The following is a 20,763-nucleotide window of genomic DNA, read 5'->3' as shown; positions in this document are numbered from 1 at the left end:
TTGAAAATTTTAAGCATGATCCTTCCCTCTGTGAATCTTTGCCCTCTATCCTTCATTTAATCCAAACTTTCTAGGTGTTCTTCTATCATGTCTTTGATTAGCCTTCCTCTCATGTTCCTCACTGTTTAAATCAAGCTCGCAAACCAGTAATTTCATGCATAAGCCTTACATTCCCTGTTAAGTGTCTGCTTAGTAGCCTTTTCCCAGGCTGTTGATGCTTCATCTTAAAGATTGTAAATTTATCTGCTTAATGTTTCTTTTTATCTTCAGCTCCTTTCACTGAGAATTTTGGAATGGATATTTTTCTGTGTTTGTAAGCCATTTATTGTATGTTATATTCCATTATATTACCCCTCATCCATACTTCATTCTTCTCCATGGGGAGGACATGCTACAAGCTCCACAACAAAGCATTTTTTACCAGTACTGGTTTTCTTGATTACATATGCCATTTCTGGATCTCCTGTATCCATGCCCCTTTTAATTGAATACTTATTCCTTATATGAAATTACCAAAATCTCTCTTAGAGCTTCTAATGCCCTGCATTTTCAGTCCCAGCCTTGCAGGCATCCTTAGTTTGTTCTGTACTCCTTCTACACCTCTCTTCCACGCACTACCAAAAATGGTTTTGACATGTACCTGCTACCCTACCAATAAGCTCCTGTTTACATCTAGTTACATTATTTATCTTTGTCACACCAGTAAAAGGGACTTTCAAGGCTTTTCCCCCTCAGCTTTAGCACAGATTGAGTGCTAATTCTCTAATTCTTCTCTCCCATACCAGTCATTCACTTATAGTTCCCCTCATATAAATCCAGGGTGGAGTTAATTCTACCTGTTAAACCAACAGAACAGTAACCTGCCAAAAGAAGGTGAACAGCTTCCAACAAATCATACGAAAAAACATGTCAAAACTTGCACACTAACTACAGCAACTTGCCAGTGCTAACTCCTAATGCTGCCAGCTGATTTTTTTATACCATTATTTTACTAAGCATTAGCAATGTGCTTGGGCCGGCATGAGCCACAAGAGCAACCACGGTCCTAGCTTTGTCCATTTAGCCATTTTTCATCATAGTTCAGATTAATTTTGACAGTACCTTAATTGAGGATTTATTTTCTATCTTCCTGGATGCTTATTTTGTCAACCTTAAGCTCTTAAAAAACTAAGCATATGTTAGCCAGTTTCACTGCATAGTTAGCTATTTATCTTGCTTATGGGGCACTGTCACTTTGCATTTTTTTTGAACTGACTAATTGCTAACTCTTCTAATTGCTCACACAACACCCTTTAATTAGTATTTCCTGATTGCTTTTGAAAACATGTTCATGGAGACTACATGAAGACATTTCTGTTCTGCTTTTGTTTAGCAGGGCTTTAAGTATAACGGGTCTGAGAGTACATGCCTAGAGAAAGAATACAATCAATCCCATAAGGTAAGCAAAATGAAAAATGGAGAGAAACATTTTTTTTCTCATTTTTTTCATTATGGTTACGTATTGCATTCATACCCAAAATACCTTGAGTTAGAAATACAAATGTTCATGCTAGCAGTCCTTCCTTCTCTACTCTGCTTGAATTCATTGTCTGCTGTGCTGTCTTTCACCTTTACATCCTGGATTCTGCATTTCCTCACATCTGTCTTCAACGTATCTTAGTTACAAACCTTTCCTTCCCCTGGCTGACAAAGTGCATTAGCTTGCAATGTCCCACATCCCCACACAGAAAGAAACACATCTTGCCACATTTAAAAACTGCATCTCTTTCCTTTGGGCTCTCTAATCCTTTAACTCTCTCTAGGTCTTTCAAATTCAGTACTGAAGTGAGGTACTTGTCAGAAAAGTAATCCTAAAACCTGGCAGCACATGGCTGTATATTTATTTTCTCTCAATTACTTCATATCAGGTTTACAAAGTTTATGAAAACAAACAGCTTTAACTAATGTGAATTTGATTTGGGATCTAAAATAAAAAAAACAACTTCTTTCTGTCTTTCTGTCTGAGGTTCTGATCCTGGGTGAAACTGAGTCTCTGACCTCTGCACACCTATGTGTTGAGCAGTGCTCAGGAATTTGGGGCTGATTGTGTCAGCTACTGAACTTTCTGTCCGTGTCCCCACCTCTTTCTGTCTCCTTACATTGCATTTAAAACCAAAGGCAACTGCCAACCTGAGACCATCTGAAGCCATAGAGCTGCTAACCCATCAAGAGGCATCCTAACACTCAGCATCTGTGTCAGAGCCTCTGTGTGGCTGTGGACATTAAGGAGGAACTATGATCAACACTTAACTGAAATTTTGAAAATGACGTGGCATCAAAGCACAGGCAGCGGAGCTTGGCTTGGCAGGCCTGAGAAGTGAAAAGCTGATATTCTGCAGAAGCTGATAGACTTTTTCCTTTTTAAAGTTGCTTTTTCTGCTTTGTTTTAAAAAAAAAGCATACTGAGACAGACTGTCATTCAATAAAGCCACTACTTTCTTCATCAACAATCAGCAACAGATGTAGCCCAATAAAATTAATAGTTTGCAAGTACGCACAAGAGAATACACTTGTCTCTTTTCTCCATCACAAATTTTGTAAAAGCTCTCTGGATTTTAACAGAAAGGCAAAATCAGGAGCTTTTTATATACCTTTTTTTTTTTAACTTAAACACTACAACAGCTTTTCTCCCACTCTATGGAAATTTAATGCTGATTAATTTCACTTTCTGAAGTGTGACTCAGGACCCTCCCCCTGCCCTTAATTGTCCACTTTCAACTCAACCTGAATTCTGCACTATTACTTACCAAGATAATTTAATCCTACAGAATAGAACTTGTGCTCAGAAATATGCAACATTAATATTAATGTACAAACAGAAATATATTACTCATACATAATATATAAGAAATTAATTTTCATTGAAGTATCAGGAGAAGGATTAAACCCCTTAGATCCTTCTCATGCAATTAGCTCTGCACTTCGGGAAGTCAATGGGACTTCACAAATGAAGGCTTCACATGATAACGCTGGCAAGACCGGGGTTTTACAGAGGCTTGCCTACACTCAAAATATGCCATAAACAGAGTCCTACAATCATATTGCTGTAATTTTAGTACTACCCGGTACAGATGCTCTTAGACCACATCATTGTTAACAAATATACTGGTAGTATCTGAGCTGGCACACAGCTGCTGACATTGCAATGGTGCTTGACTGCGTGCCCAGTTGAAAAACCTCTGGTGGGGCAGCACAGCTGCCCAGGGAAGTGGTGTACCAGCAAAACAAGCACTCTGCTCAGCCACTCTTCAACACTCTCCACAATGATTCATAAAAGAGTTTGGTGAAATAAACACCTGAAGAAAGTACAAAGATCAGTGTTTACAGAGCCATAGTGCTGTCTACTCTCTTATATGGTTCCGAATCATGGGTCATCTACCGCCACCACCTGCGTCTCTTAGAACGCTTCCATCAATGCTGTCTCTGCACAGTCCTAAACATCCACTGGTCAGATTATGTGACCAACAGATCTCTTCTAGAACAAGCAGCAGTCACAAGTATTGAGGCCATGTTGCTGAGAACACAGCTGCGTTGGGCAGGACACGTCTCAAGGATGAAGGACCACCGCCTCCCTAAGATCTTGCTTTATGGTGAACTTGCCACCGGCTGCCGCAAGAGAGGAGCCCCAAAGAGAAGATACAAGGACTCCCTGAAACAACATCTCAGCCTCGGTCATATTGATCATCATACCTGGTCTACTCTGGCCTCCAATCAGGAGGCCTGGAGACACACCATCTATAACACTGCTGATGCTTTTGAGAAAGCACGCAGGATCCTCTCCCTTGAGGAGAAAAGACAACGCAGAAAGAATCGTGCCTTGCAGAATATACCATCTAAGGAGTCTTTCTGCTGTGCCTTTTGCAACCAGTCATGCCTATCTCGTATTGGCCTTTTTAGCCACCAACGCGCTTGCAACAAACGTGGGTAGAGCCCTTCCCAAATCTTCGTTCATGAAGCCTAGCCATGGTGAATTCTTAAAATACCAGCAGTTCCTCTTAGGTGCGTCCTGTAATAAGCTCATTTCTTTTTACAGAGGCCTTCAGTCTACCACTTCCCTATCTGAAAAAGAAGAGATCGCAGAATTTATTTCAGAAGCAGAATGCCATACTTCTAGGTTTGAAGGACTTCAACCACTCAACCACCATCACACAAACTACCAGCTGTGAAGCAGGGAACATTAGAAAAATGAGGAATGGTTAAGACAGATAGTTCAGGAAAATCATCAGGTGATGCAGATGTTCCCTGACCAGGCGTATGAAAGAAGCACCAAGCAGCAGAACAGAATCAATTGCAAGTTGGCCACTGCCAATGATGGTTGCAAGGTTATGTGTGCAGACAACCATGCTCCTAGAGGTTGGCACTAAACCTATTCCAGCCATCAGAAAAGAAACCTAGAAGAGGACTGTTGTGGCAATGGTAAAACAAATACAGAAGGAAATATGGAAGCTTGGAGTCTCAGATCATTCTTTGTTAGTGAACCACCCCACTTCCTACTGGAATATGTAGAGAGGAAGAGGTGGCTTTCCAGGTATGAAAAGCCATTAAGTGTAACTTTTTACACAGAAAGCTGAATCTGGGAATAGGCAAAAAACAGAGGAAGTCCATCAGGATAGCGAAACTGTGGAAGTATGGTCAAAGGGGATAAATACCTCCCTTTTCTCCTACCTCACACCTTGTTTTTGAGTACACAAGCAGCAAGAAACTTTTAAATGGCTATATTTCTAAATAGCCGTGTTTCTAAGTCACTTTTCAGAGGCATTTCACAGGCATTACAAATGATTCCTAGAAGTGTGCATTGTTATTAGTAGGACTGTATTGAAATCAGAGAAGGCCCTGCCCTTTTATTCCCTGACTTACAAAGCCATATACTAGCAACAAAGGTTTAGCCACCAAAGAAGAACAGGGTAACAGCAACATACATCTGGTGGGTGGGACTAAAGGATGGTGGAAACCACAGAAGGACAAAATGGTTGAGATTGATCTCTGGGGGTCCACTGGTCCAGTCCTCTTGCTCAAGAAGGGGCACCTAGAGCCAGACCATGTCCAGATGACTTCAGCGTATCTCCAAGGGTAACCTGTGGGTTACCTGTGCCTGTACCTCTCTGGGTAACCTGTGCCAGGGCTCAGTCACCCTCACAGTAAGAGTGTTTCCCAATGTTCAGAGGGAACCTCCTGTGTGTCTATTTGTGCCCACTCCCTCTCGTCCTGAAATGTCACATGGTGAAGGTGGATGTTAGCAGGAGACACATCTCTGCTATCATACTCAGCAGAATACATTGTCTATAATACTACAGGTCATATTTTATACAATAATTTGTAATACAATGCAGGAGATGGTATAAATGAAAGATGGGTTTGGCAGGAAAAAAAAAGTACCTCAGAGTTTTGAACAATCAGGCACAAGATCAACTACCAGCCATCACAGAGCTATGGGAGGTCAAAGAAGAGTACTCTTTAACAAGATACTACGTTTCACATGGTTTGTTTATGTTCATTTTGTACAAGCTCCTGAAACAAGCAGTTCTCAGGCTACATATCCATTTTAAATTAATGGTTAGCCATTTTATTTCCCTGATGACAGAGTAACAAATTGGGGTGTTACCTTTGTTGTAGGAGACAAAGTAATACACATATTACATATAACAATTTTATTGAGCAGTGATAAAAAACAATTCTCATTTACAGTCACTAAAGAAGCTGGCCTGTGGGTATCACAAAGAACAGAACATAGTTTCTTATAGCTTCATTTCTTTTCATTGCTTGACTTCTGCATAAAAAGCAGGTATGAACTTCAGCTAAAGCCTTCTTCCTGGTTTGGATCTCTTAAAGGCCTCTTTCTTATTTGTATTCTATCACCTGCCATGTCACTCCTCTTCCCAAATATTGTAAAAACTTCATAGGCTTTGAGATTACTATTCATCTATGAAGTTTTCCTTGAAATTGGCCAAGAGTAGTCCAAAAATAAGAGCGGGAAGTGAGAGAACTCCCTAGAGGTATGCAAACCAGCAGACAAAAAGAGATATGCCATGATTTTCCATGCCTTGTTCCTAAAGATGATCAGGCTAGAAAATCTGGTGAAATTTTTTCTTTTTTCTACCCAGTTCTGAGGTCAGAATGCAAACACTCATCACTGTTCTGATCTTCCTTTGGGGCTGTGTAGAACTTTTAGCATGTTACACTGGTCAGTTGGCCAGCAGATACAAGTACAGGGAAAGCCCTATGAGGACAGTGGGCTGCACAGCTGACCTGTTGGGTATACATCTCTGGACGTTTTGTCTCATAACGCTTTGTTAAATTTCCATTTGCCCTCTCTAGTAATGCTTAAAGCCTTCATCCACATTCCTATGTCCCTCTCCAGTTCTGTGTTTCTTCAAGCAGGCATTCCCCTGCTCATTGCATTATTTAATGGAAATTTTGGTTTGGTGCTCTTGAAAACTTTGGAGAACGTGTTATCCTTTCATCCTCTCATGCAAAGTTTTCCACGGGTGTGAAGAAGCCAGCTCTCCCAATTCCCCATGTGAAGCCTCTGACAAACAACAAGACAGACACACAGCATTAGATTTTAATGATCAGTGGACAGGTAGCTAAGAAAACTCACTCCAATCATCCCTCTTGCTTCTGTTCAGCAGCTCCCAACCAACACATGGCTTCCTTTCACACACTGAATTCATGGGGTGTGTGAGGTGGGAAATTTGATGCTTAATTTTAGCAGGATTTATAGCAACAGGATAATAAATAATACCATCCTTGTTAAATTCAGAGAGGATTCTGATAGCTCACTCCTGAAAGTATAAAGACAAAGAGAAGACAAATGCTTAAGGCCTGGATCTTGTCAGCCATGTCATAGCAGTGGCACTACTAGAAATTAAAGCATAGTGCAAAGTGGAGGTAGCCTAATGTGGCAAGAAAAATAAGTTGGCGCTTTCTAAAAATATATACGGCCATATTTTAAATAATACTTTCCTGAAAGCCGTGTTAAAATGATGCAAGAAGATAAAAAATGGTATTTTTAGTGAACTCATTCTTAAACTCCAGAAGCAGAAAATATGTTTGTCACAGATTAGTTCCACAAACTATTTCAAAGCCAAATCTTTGTGCCAGCAACAAACCTTCTTTACCTCTTTCTGTCCCTGGATCCAAAATGCAGCATTAAAATCACTTGTTCTGGGCCTGGATTCACTGACAGGAAACCCAAGGCACTACTTATGTTTACATTACAAGTTTATGTGCTTATTCATAAAAATCCTGTAGTCAGAACGATCAGCTTGGATTGCTGATGAGGAGGATTATTTTAATTTCTTTATGTATTTCAATTAAATGCATGAGTATTGATTTCAGTGCATTTTTTCAGTTAAAAGCACAGTGATTTATATTGCTAAAATGCTATTGCTTGCCCTGCCAAAAGCATGCATCTGGGAACATTTCTGGGTTGCTCACAGTCTTTTCTCTCTTCTTTTTGCCTCTGACTGCCAGTGCATGCTGCTGAAATAAACCAGCTACTTCAAAAGGCAGTTCCTGTTTTCTGTCCTTGTGAGTCTGGTAGTGTTTTGGGAAAGGGGGAACAACAGTAAGAGAGAAAAAAATAGATTCAGGGCTCATGAATAAATAAAGAAAAAAAATGTAATGATAAAACAGTACACCTACCTGAGCTCCATTCTTTATCCCAGGGTGATACCATTTTCTGGATTCATCTGACGTTGTAGAATTTGAGTTTCAAGGAGCCATAAGCTCTCCACAGCATTTGAATTTTGTGACCCCATCTCCACAAGCTCATTGTCAGCCTGCACTTTCACGGCTCCCTCCAGAACGGTGCTGTGATGTGCCTGGTGTCCCCTGCTGTGACATGCCCATCCTGGCATACAGCTCTGCACAACCACAACAGGACAGAAGAGCAGCCCCAGATTCACTTATTCAGTTCTCCAGCTGGTGTGACAGTTGCTAGCTCTCTCCTTTGTCCAGCATTTCTGATACTCTCTGCTATAGTGAGTTTCTGCGAGTTTTTTGCCACACCTAAATAAGTGTATTTGTTCCTGCAATAATTTGGCCGTGTGCTCACACTACTCCTTCTTTCCTCAGGACCAGAAAACCCAGAGCATTCTTGTATTATTAATGAAGGACTGTTTGCATTGCCACAGGTAATACAGTATTCACATGAGCTTCACATTCATGGTATAAAGTGACACATAACTAAAGCAATTATGCTTCTACTGTTACCAAGAGAACCCCAAACTGAGTACTGTTGCACATGTGGATACACCTAGCATAATTTAGGTTTTACCAGTAAACCACTGGTGTAAGCTGGAGTCCATTCCCTCCTCCCCTGCTGGCTAAGAAATGAGCAGTATAACTTATTGTACAGTTACACTGGTGTGGTTCTGCAAGCACAGAAGTCTCAAAGACTAAAAAGTGAGGGCACACCCTCTGCTAGGTCAGGAATTATCTCATTAGGTGCATAACAGCATATTAAGCAGGAACAAGAGAAGTAAGGCCACATAGTTTTTCTTGAACACTGATTTTCATCTTCCAAGCACTTTACAAAAAAATGTGTCACAATGAAATATGGAAACACACTTTTCAGGAATTATCTATCTTATATTCTGAATAAGGAAAATGAAGCAGAGATGTTCAAGCAGATTTGGCCAAATCACCAAAGCAAATGCATGATAGAGAAAGGTCTAGTTCCCAAGTCACTAGCATATCAGACCTTGTTCTCTGCTTTTAGACATTAACTATCACTAAGAAGGTTATCAACCTAGCCTAAAAGTGTGCTTGAAATGATTCAGCGGTGTGATAGGCTTAATGAGTTCTGACCTGCTCCTCGAGTTGTTGTAACTGATGATAAGCACTGCTCATCATTTCCAATCCCAACCAAAAGGTAACTTTCACTGAAGATGATTCAGGTCAACATCTTCCACTTAGCAAGTAGGGTGAACTCAGCAGGTGATAGCTCAGCTGATGACATTATACCACGTTAAGGTAATTGTACCCTATGACCTTACTGAGTACAGACTAAAAGGGGAAGTTTTCTAGTTCAACCATGAGAATACTTGGGAAAGAAGCTAGAAGTGATACTTTCAGTGTTATCTTTTATCCTAAAAAGATATTTTCTAGTATTTTCACAATTGTAATCTATTATTGAGTTACAAAGAGTATTCAGCACTATTAATGGTCTGACAACTCACCTCTGTATTTTTCTTGCCTTAGGAATGAAATGTTCTTTATACACAAGTTGAAATCTCAAACCACGTGGCTCTCTAATGCAAATGAAACTCTTGCTCCTTAATAGTATGATTTTTTTTGTTGTTGAAAATTTCTCAAAAATCATATGTTTAAGTAGCTATCTTCAAAATCCCATTCAGGTCAAGAAACATCCTTCCAGTGGAGTAGCAAAGCCAGTGACTAATAATAAATTTTATTAATCCAATTTGTTTTTACTGTTTGTGCTATATGCTTATGTTTTCATTTCCCTCAGCCTGGACATCCAAACTATAGTGTTAAACATTTGCATATTACTATTTTCAATTTATATTGTCATTGTTACAATGCTTGTATCACTACGATCTGAAACCAGTAATATCTGCTTGAAAAATAAATTATCTTTCAGGATTTTACAAACATGTACTTATGGTTTCCAGAAGTACCAATACTCTATCAAGAACTTGATAGCTTTGTGCTTCCCATGAGAAAAGAATGTGAAAGTCTACATTACTATGTGGAGACCAGAACCACAGACACAGAAAATTCAGTTTACATCCTCAAAATTGGGGCAGGGGGGAAAAACAATTTGAAGGAGGCAAATGTTACTCATAAATCTTGCTGTAGTTTAAAAAGCTTTTTCATCTTAAATACACTTTTAAGAGAAAAATCAAAAGGAGTAGGAAGAGGAATGTGATGCCAATCAGAAGAACTAAGAACTCTGATTATACATGATCCAAGTACAGGAACATTCACTGATGAAGCTGAAAGTGATCACTGAAGGTGGTCTTATATCCTTACACCACAAAGGACCTCCAAATCTCTTTTTGTCCAGTTTACAAGCAAGAGAAAGACAAGTTGGTAATATCTTAGCATGGCAACTGTCTTAACACACAATTCTGACTGTGCACGAGGTAGCACAAATTGGCTTTCCAACATGACTGGGAAGAGGGATTTCATGTAGTCACTCAGTGCAAGATGACAGTAACAGAAACCAGGATGACTATGAATGTATCAGAAATATACAGCTGGTAATCCCTGTGGTTCCCATTTAGCAGCAGTGGGATCATCAATGGCCTGAACCACAGCTAATGAGAACCACTCTTTTCCCTCTTCTTTAGAAATAAGGTTTGCCTTAGACCTCAGGTTCTCAGTCAAACAACCTTCCATAAATTCCACACAACATCCCATTACCCAGGTGTCCCACTCCACCACCCAATGTGCAAACTGTAGATGAAGAAGTCATGAGAACATAGGCCCTTCCCTGGCAGGTGCATCGTGCCTGCTGCTTCATACTCACCTCTCAGCTCCAATTCCCTCTTAGTGGCACTCCAAGCTCTGTGTTCCCAGCCTATCTTCCCTAGCTCCATAAATACTTACCTCTTGGCCCACATATCCTTAGGCATCCTTCCTCTTCCCTCTCTGATTCTTTCTGCCCTCCAATTTGCACAACACTGTTGGACAACATGCTGAGAGATTTCTTTCCCAACAGATGGGCTCACAAACAGGGAGTGAGGAAGGTGATGGAAGAGCAGCAGCTCCCTAGCCATAGGGCATCCATACACATTCACAGCAACGAGTTGCACCATGCCTATATCATTACAGGCTAGAAGCCTTCTTGAAACAAAAGCTATTATTTCTTATAATTTGTTTCTGTTGTGTTTTTAGGGTCCCTGAACAATAAAGGGCCAATATGCAAGATACCATGCCTAAAATATTAATTCTAAGTCATCTAATGATAACATTTCTGAAGATAAAACAGATTCCCTTCCCTCAGTATATGACCACCCTATGTCCCCATATACAGGTGTTTTCACTTGGTCACTGGTGATTGAGAAAGCAGATTACATCTTTCAAGAGATTGATATTTACTTTCTAATTTACACTGCATAAATGGGATTTCAATCATCAGCCACTAGGTGTTTTAGTGACATCAAAATATTGTTCATCAGGAATGGAAAGAAAAACAACAAGGAATTGCATCCAAAGGATTGATTTACCTTAGGCTAGCATTGCACTTCTACTTAATCAAAATATGCTATAAGAGGGGAAAATAAATGTCTACAACACAATTAAGAAAAATAACCTCAATTTGTTGCTCACAAATATTTTTTAAAAAATCTACCCCTTATGCCAGCATTTTGGCTCACTGTGTCTACTCCTCTGTCATTAATGCTCTCTGCCGTAAGCACAACTCCTAGCTGGGGATTCCAACGCGTATGGGAGCTAGGATAAGATTCCAGATCTCAGTTGTGCTGGCATGAAGATAGGTCTCCTCAGTGATAGAGAAGACAATATCCTAGGGAGACTGGAATTAGTCCTATTCCACACAATTCAATCCAAGATGTAAGGCATATCAAGAAGCAAGTAATTACTAGCTAATGGCTGTGGGTGGAAATGTAACATGGATCAGCAGCCTAAGCATTTCATGACAAGTGACAAGACAGCTTGAGAAAAGGGGGATTTTTTCCAAAAGGATGAAAGGTGTCAAGAGCAAAGAAAAAAGGGTTACCTCTTCAGTTTGGGAGGGGCTGATTCTAGGCATTGGAGATACTTGTGGTGTTTTCAGCTGTGTACTGTTGCTGTCTGGAACAAGCTCTCTGTGGATTGACTGAATATGGTTTTGGAGTTCACTTTCTGATTCAAACTTAACATTGCAACTAGAACATCGAGTCTTCAGTCCCCCTGCCTTGCTTTTGTTCTCAATGGAACTCAAGTTCTCACTTTGGCCCATGCCTTGTCTGTTACTGCTTGAAGGGATGTTGACACTTGGACTACCACTTTTACTGAGATTAACACAGCTAGCACACAGACCATATGGCAGACCGTTGATGTCAAGTTTCACTAAATCCTGTTTTGAGCGGAATTCCTTCAGGCAAGACGCACACTTGTACAGTTTCTGGAGATGCTGTGTGCGTCCTGTAGACTGCACAGCAGAACCGTTTCCAGTCTTCTGCATATGGAACGTGCCATGGATTTTCAGTTCCAGCGTGGAGGTCACTGTCTGCATGCACACCACACAGCGGAACCCTGTCAAGGAGTTCCTCAGGTCAGGGTGCATTTGACAATGCTCTAAAAATTCCTCCTCACTCTGGAGGGGCATCTTGCAAATCCTGCAGTTTCCAGTGTCCAGGCTCTTACTATGTGTGACCTTATGTTCAGTAAGAGTCAGAAGAGACGGAAACCGCTCGCCACAGATTGGGCACATATAGTGTTTCACTGGTCCCAAGTGTGTCTGCATGTGTTCTCGGAGCCCATTTTCAGAAAAGAATGTTCGAGAACACACATTACACTTGTAATTCCCTTTAATGAGTTCGGCCTTTTTCTTCACTATGGCACTTTCTCCAGGTCGAATGTTGTGGTCTCGAAGCTGGTGGTTTTGCAAGAGAGTCTCCATTGTGTAAGCTGCTCCGCAAATGTCACAGCCATACATAGGCTCAGATGTGTCCACATCTTCTTCACTGCCATCGTGGCTGTTATGGGACTCCTGGCTATTTGTCAACAAGGTCTGGAGTTCCACTTCCTCTTTCTGAACTTGCTCAGATGCCCCATTGGTTCCACAGTTTGGAGTTTTTGTTTCAAAAACACAATGCTTTTCCCTTAAGTGCTTTTCCAGCAAGATGATAGCATGGAAAGCTTTGCTGCAGAACTTGCAGTTGTACTTCTTGCTGTGCGTAGTGATGTGACACTGCAGCTCCACTTCTGTACCAAACGACTCACCACAGAAGATGCACTTGTGTACTTTGCCTTGGTTCTCCAGGTGGTTATGTTTCACATGAAGCTGTAGGTCAGTCTCATTGCGGAAATCCCAGTTGCAAGATGTACATCTGTATACTTTCTTTTCATTACTGTGCTTCACAGCCAAGTGTAGCTGAATGGAGACCTTGGAGTCAAAAACCTCTTGGCACAAGGTGCAGCGGAAGAACACGAATGTATGCATGTCCAGTAGGTGCTTCTGCAAGTCATCCACAGAAGTGAACTGCTTGTCACAGCTTTCACAGATGTAATAGGTTGAGGTGATCATGAAATGAATGGTAACATGCTTCAGCAGAGACTCCTGATTTGGAAATTCCTTGTTGCACTGAGGGCAGGTCAGTTTTGGCAGGACAGTGTCAAGATGTGTTTTCAAATGAGTCTGAAAACCGTCCAAGGAAGTATACTTAGCACCACACTGATTACAAATATATTCCCCTGCAGGACGAGGAGGAGCACCTCCGACTGCCTGCATCATCTTTAAAGAGGTCTGCTCAATGGTTACAGGAGATAACGGACTCATGGCTCTGGACTTTTTTCCATTGTGGATGTAATTCAGCGCCAAAGGAATGTTCTTATGGTTCTCCTTGATATGCTTGTTCAGTTTAAGAACACTATTAAATATTGGAGAATTTGTACAATAAGAACAAGAATACACTTCCACCACTGGATCTTTTGGGGTTCCAAGCACAGGGGAACCAAAACGGGAACTGCTAAGATCACAATGGACTTGTCTAATATGCTCTTCCAGAGAAGAATCTGTAAGAAATCCCATGTAGCAATGGGGACAAAAGAATGCATTACTGTCCTTAGCAGCAGGGTTGGCAAATCCATGAGAACAGCGGATATGTTCCTGAAGGGTGTTGAGGTCATTGAACACTTCAGAGCAGAAGTTGCACTGGTACACCATGGCAGGCATGGTAGAAACAATCAGTGCTGGGTCTGGAGCTTCATGGACTTGCTTAAGATGTTCATTCAGATTGTAGAGAGATGGCAATACCTCCAAACAGTACTGACAGATATGGGCTTGTTCGGGTTTATCTAAATGCATAGTTTTCAGGTGTATCTGCAAAACTGCAAGGCTGGAAAATAACTGTTTGTTGCAATAAATGCAGCTATAAGTAACTTTTGCTTGTTTACTCGAAGGACCAGTGATATCTGGCACTTGCTGAGCTGCCCGCTTCCTTCCACGCCCTTTTGGTATAGGAGGAGCCGTTTCCACCATTGTTGAACTATCCACTGAGAGATTCGAATCTGGAGTAGTGCTAGATACTGAGGTGTACCCCACAGTTACCAAAGATGGGCTGTTGCTGTGGTTGCACGACTCTGGTTGCTGGTGACTGTCCATGTGGCTGTACAGCTCCTCCACAGTATGAAAGTTCTCAGAGCAAATGCTGCATGAATTCTTCTTCTCACCATTATGAACCTGCTCCATGTGATTTACCAGGGACGTTTCCTCTACAAAGAGTTCATGACAGTAAACACACTGAAGAGCAGATCGATCTTCATTAGGGGAACACTCAGGGTGACATTCTGCAATGTGCTTCTGAAGATCTTCAGGAAAATCAAAGCCTTCTTCACATTGACTGCATTTCTGAGTGTCTTTCATTTTCCAGTCCTCCATCCGGGAAGCGGACTGAGAGCCATCTTTGTTCCTCTCGTGAACCTGCATGTGTCCATGCAGTGAACTAGATGACAGGAATCCACGTCTACAAATGGCACACTTATATGGCTTGTTGGACGTATGAGTCTTTAAGTGAATTTTAAGATGATCACTCCTTGAGAACGCTGCATCACACTCACTGCAGTGATATTTTTTGTCTCCCGTATGAAGCTTTATGTGGCGGTCCCTGCTCCGTTTGTGTTTGAAGAGACGACTGCAGTATGTGCACTTGAAAGGGAGCTTGTCACTGTGACTTTGCTCGTGGTGTTTTAAGTAGCTGAGGCGGCTGAACGATTTGTCACAGAACTGGCATGGATAGGGCAACCCTGGGCCTCCTTCCTCTTCACCAAAATCACAGCCTTCTCCATGGCTCGGGGAAGTCTGGTCCTTGCTGGAAGGCGATGATGCTGGCCATGAGCAAGAGGGGTCATCCTCAACATCCACTCCGTCTGAAATGAGAAAGAAACACACCCACAAGCTTAATCCCAACAGTTCAAAGGAGAAAATTCATATGAATAACACAGGTCTGCTAGTCCTAAATAGCTAAAACATATTAAACTCAGGCTAGGGTATTTCCTACAATGCTATCCAACAGTTCCAAGACTACATTTATTTTTATCATACTGTAAAACATTAAAAGTTATTAAATAGTTCTATGCCTATATTAACTTTTTATTGCTTTTTTTATCATTCTTTCTGAATTACAGGATATGTATTATACATTGACAATTTTATTAAAATGCAGATTTTAATATATTTAATGTTTCTTTTGTATCCATTGCAAAATTATTTGCATATTATGTGAGCATCTGAAGAGTCAAAGGAAAGGAGAAATATTACAGGAATGATTTAAAATTAATATAGTCAACTCACATGCCTAATATTTAATGAAAAGATTCCCCGTTTGCCACACGTTTGTGGGATTTTTTCCCCTTGAAGTTGATTCTGAACACAGAAATCTTTTAAAGGCTGTTTCTGAGAGAGACTTAGGTGTTATTCTAAACAATAATAGGAAAAATTACAGGGGAGGAACAGGACAACAATATAAACAGTGATGTTTTCCTCTAATAAGTGCAACCAGATTTCTCCAATAATGACACAATTCAGTTACTGTGAGCTGGCAGCTGGATCATTAAATGTTCAAAACAAACTAACAAACTAACAGCCAGGATCAAGGAAAATAAGAAAAGTGTCACAAGGGTCAGTTGTGAACTGCATTTTTTTTCCCTTTTTAAGTTCAAGAGGTTGCCCACCATTTCTTCCTTTTTGCAAAGGCCTCAGCCAACTGAACTTCCTCAGTCCAGCAGAACCTGTACTGTGAAGTGATCACAGACAAAGCAACTTGTAAAAAACTGGAAACAGGAAAAATGATAAATGTTTATGGTAAAAGCTGAAAGATTTATGAGTTACAAGGAAAAGACAAAACAGAAATGCTAGCCAGATAATAAACTGACTAGCTATCTGTGGTACTACCTCATCTCTACACAGGGCAAGTTGTAACTATTTTTTCAACAGATGTGCTGTATAGCTTTTGCATCTTCTGTTTTAAATGCAGATTACAATACTGCAATGATCCTACTTATCTTAACCTAAAACTTCTTTAAAAATATTAAAAGAATGCTTGAAAGACCACATCAAATTCTTCTATTCCTTTCCAGGGGCAATGCTTGGATTTTCTTTTTTCCTTTTTAAAAATAAAACTGCCTACAGTAAGACTTCAGAAAAAGACAGGATATATTGAAAAATATCTTTCTTAAGGTATTCTTGCAAAGCAGTAAGTTTCTTAACATCTTCAGCCTTCTCTCAAGAAATTTACTACAACAACACAAAAGTTAGAGCTGGCCTATATTATACAAACAAATTCCAAGCCTGCTTACTTTAAGGTAAAGAGATTTTACTAGATTATCAACCTCTTGCTTATCCACAGGAAACAGATGAGGATTCATTCCTTTCCTGCATCTAGAAACTGATGACAACGCCATCTCACTATCAATGCCAGATGGCAACCATCTAACTCTGAAAAAACAACCAAACAGCATTGCTGGATGCCTGCCCATTGACACAATGCTTTTCAGGATAAGTTGGAAATTGCATGGGTTTTTATCCTCTTGTTTACATCTTGGAGAAGAGGGTTTCAAAAATTACACACACCTTTCCCACACAGACACGATATGTATCTGTAATTACCTGCATACAAATCTGCATTAATTGTATGTATATACTTAAATAACAAAATCAAACTCTGGCCTGAGTGCTATGTTTTTGAACTGAAAACAAAGCTGTTTGGTTTTTTAAGATAAAAATTGAAAAATAAAAATCCTCCCTTCCAGTAAAAGTACTGTCATCTGCTAAAATGCTTCCCAATGTACTGAAGCAAAGTTCCAAATAAAATCAATCAGGTGAGTTTTTAAGTTGATACATTAATGACTGCAACATTCATAGGAGACTTTTAATGTAAATCTGTGTACTGCCTTTTCAAATTGCCAGGTTTGAATCTAAAACTCGAAATTACCAAAACAGTGGAACAAGCATTTGCAAAAAAATATGTAAACGTTTCCTACAGTTTTAAATTTTATTTTAAATGCATCTTTCCAGCTAGGTCTTTTAAATTGGGAAAACCTTTTGTCCTTTAAAAATCCAATATATTTCTGACATACGACCACTGCTGGCAGATAAACAGGAATTTATGTCAAGCAACTGAATGAAGAAAAATAGTCTGTGACCGCCTAGGCAACATATTTTGTAACCAAATTTAGTATTAAAATGTATATCCTATGGAGAAATGATATATTATTCTATAAAGCTTTAGAGGAATATATAGGAAGTGTTATAAATACTGCCCCATCACTGATATAGTAGTAAATCACTTCCTTTTTGTGGAAGTTTTACCTATTATACAACTATTCCTCCTGGGTCGTGGATCTCAGCAGACTGTTGGGCTGGCAGCGGGGTCAGGATCAAGCACGGAGTGTGACCATGGCATAAGCCCCTTTCCCCCACCCAATTCTCCTTGTTTGCTTGGGGATCTCTTCTCAGCTTTTATACAAGGGTAAGGAAAGCAGAGGGGGAATAGTGAAACTATAGCACAGAGATGGTTCTTACTTTCCAACAGGCAAATATAAATGTGTGTCACTTTGTCATTGCTTTTTTTAATCTGAGCCCATAATAATTCTGCAGAGCAATTCTGTTTGTGCAAAAAGGAGAAGAGCAAACCACTTACAAGTCTGACTTCTGTTCCTTCAACTTGAGATGTGAAAATCTTTCAATCTCTCAGAGCTACAGTAGAACCAAACAAGGCAGGGGGAATTCCACACAGCGGAAGACAACAGGATTTTCCTGAGTATGAGCCTAACAATGCAGCCAATATGCTTTCCCGGCTCTCCCTCCAAGCCCGGCATGGCGGAGCTGGGGGAGAGTTGGTGTGGAAGGGGCCCTGGTGGCCGGCCACTGCGCTCCGGAAGGAGGGCCCCTGGGCTGCGCTCACACAGAGGGTTTCAAAGCTGAGCCTGTCAGCTCTCAGTGACCCACAGAAGGACTTTTGAAACTGTCCTTTTGCAACAAGGGAAATGTTTTGCTGCAGTGACTTTTGCTGTGCAGACTCCAACCTGAACACTGGGAACATTGTGTGCAGTGGACTAACATGCCAGGTGAGCTCAGGGGCTGTCTAGGAATGCATCTGGAGACAGCAACCAAGAAGGAAACCTGGACTAAGGGTAACTCTGCTACAGCAGGACATGAGTGATGGCAATGTCTGTCCTGTCATCTCCCCACCCTTTCCCACAACGATGCTGTCCCATAAAATTAAGGTGCAACTATTAAGAGCATCTCTCTCAAAATGTCAGTGAAGTGCAACTTCATGTGCAAGCATAAGGTGAGCAGACCTGGGCCCTCAAAGCTGTGGCAGAGGAGCTGAACAGAAGGACCCTGCAGCAAACCAGAGGCTCGGAATGCAGACTCCATTCCTACTTTCCCAGGGGAGCTTACCACAGAGCCAGCTCTGTGTTGGAGGTAAAGTTTGACCTGCTGTCAGGGTAAAGGGCTTCAAACCCCTTTTTGCCTATCACTCTCATAGAAAATACAGTTTGCTGCTACTCTGCACACAGCTGCCTGTATATAAATCTGCAGACACCTACATACTGAGCTATAAGTCAACATTACAAATACTGATCTTTAATGTTATAACAAGCTGTTTTAAAATACTCTGGACCAAATTCAGATGCACACATACAAGTCCCCAGGAGTGGTACATATCTATGTGAGGGTAGAATAGGGCTCCAGGTATTTGACAGAGTGTTTATGGAGTTTTAAAATATATTTTCTCTATTGACCTTTTTTTTTTTCCTTCGGCACTCACTAAGTGCTACTTACTGTAAATGCCTTTTTTGTGTTACGGCAAGTATTCTGAGTTTCAATGTGATGCACTTAACATGTCCATGTAAATTTTTAATTTTTGGAACCAGTCACTTCACACTCGCTGACTCTAAGAAAGCTCTAGCACTCACAACCCAAAAACTTTGCAGAAAATCAGCTACAAGGCCTAAAAGTCTATTTAAAGATGCAAATGTGTGTGAATAGTTAGTGCAGATGTTTTTCTACACCAACTGTACTTGCTGAGTTTCACCATTTCCATAAAGCACATTAAAACAAGTGTGTGAACACTCTGAGATGAAAGTACCAAGCACTCCTGAGACTTCCAGTGGAAAGTAGAGCTGCCTGACTTTTCTCCAAGCAGACAGGAATGCCCATGATTCAGCAGCCTGAGTAAATAAAAGAGGTCCTTATTTCCTAATTTTGCTGGCTGGCCACACTGCAGCAGTCTCTGTGCTGCTGCCAAAGGGGATGCAAAACTGGAACTACACCCAGCAGCTGAAGGACTGTCTTTGTTAGCCAGCCAGCCCTTCCTGACCATCTTCTGGCAACAAAACTACCGTATCCTGCAAGGAAGACCTCCATCTCAAGCTTGATAATTCTCTAGTCTGTCTAATAGGACAAAACAACAAATTTTGCCTGGTCTGTGTCAGAGGAGGACAGCTGGAAACTCAGTTAGTAGCAGAGTAACACCTGTTCAGTCGTATTGATGGGGGAAAGTGCTCGCTAACAGAAAAGTGAAGCAATACCAGAAGGAGTTATCCCACAAAAGGGGGGGATGGAGGAAGCATCAGAGCACAAAAGCACCTCTGTGGAGTTAGCAGCCAGCTACTCATGTGCCAACTCCAGTAGACGTGAGGTCTTAAAAGTGATCTTATCCCTAGTACTGCTGACTGAATTAACAGAACCGCTTCAGAAAGACGTTACTGAGTCACCAGGAAGGTCTATGACATACACATGCTTTAGCTGGAGTACGCTTCAGGGCACTTGCTTTACCATTGCTTATTTTTCTGTATGACTTAAATATGTTTTTGCTTCCACTAGACAAATGGCCACATTCCTAAAGCAAATGTCAGCTAACCTTTGTGTGCCATAATACATAGGGTTCCTCTGACAGAATGGAGTTTACAAATAAGAACAAATTAATATTTTCAATATCCTGTAAGCAGCAGTTTCCCATTTTCCCCATTCTGCTGCTCAAGTAACTGGGGCACAGACAAACTGGAGCACTTTGCCTCAGGTTACAAATGTAATCTGTGCAAAGGAGGAAACAGAACTTGCATCTCTCTGGTCTGAGCCATTCCTGCAAGAAAAATTCTCTATCCCCCTGAAACACAGTGCTGGCAAAATGCCTAAGCTGCTGGACTCGACCAAAGAGAAAGCCCAGCAGTTTAGCTGTACAGACACCCCCAGCTCTGGGTCCTGCTGATATGTTCTCGCTAGTTTGCCCCCGTAATGGTAACAGCAGACTGGTCACGCAGCTATCCCCCAGGACCTCATCTGAAGCACTAAATAGCAAGGTTTCTTTAACAGGTACAAAATAACAAGTTACATAGGATGGTAACAGACACTAAAAATGAAATATCAACTATACCAGGCAGCAACACATAAACCCATCTACTCTCTACTGCCACAGGCATATGGATTGTGAATGCACATGTATGCATTTATGCATTGGATTGCTATGCAGTTATTATTTGTTGTCCCACTACCAGCCAAAAACCTGTTTATACGCCAGTGCACAG

General features: G+C 40.9%; 1 protein-coding gene across 12 annotated transcripts in view; it reads right to left on the bottom strand.

Moving 5' to 3' along the window:
* The window catches only part of ZNF521 (zinc finger protein 521), a 230,432-nt gene that overhangs the window by 122,282 nt on the left and 87,387 nt on the right, over positions 1-20,763 (bottom strand). For 10 of the 12 annotated variants that reach the window (XM_064654887.1, XM_064654898.1, XM_064654798.1 and 7 more), the window contains one exon: positions 11,747-15,099. In XM_064654887.1, coding sequence (XP_064510957.1) covers positions 11,747-15,099 — 3,353 coding nt within the window. Of the gene's footprint in view, positions 1-5,672; positions 7,905-11,746; positions 15,100-20,763 lie in introns of those variants that run through there. The other 2 variants (XM_064654853.1, XM_064654842.1) reach the window with 2 other exon arrangements.

This window comes from Pseudopipra pipra, chromosome 1 (assembly GCF_036250125.1).
Source record: "Pseudopipra pipra isolate bDixPip1 chromosome 1, bDixPip1.hap1, whole genome shotgun sequence".
In the NCBI taxonomy this organism is placed as follows: Eukaryota; Metazoa; Chordata; class Aves; order Passeriformes; family Pipridae; genus Pseudopipra; species Pseudopipra pipra.
The sequence above is the reverse complement of the archived record's forward strand: the minus strand, read 5'-3'. Positions and strand labels throughout refer to the sequence as shown.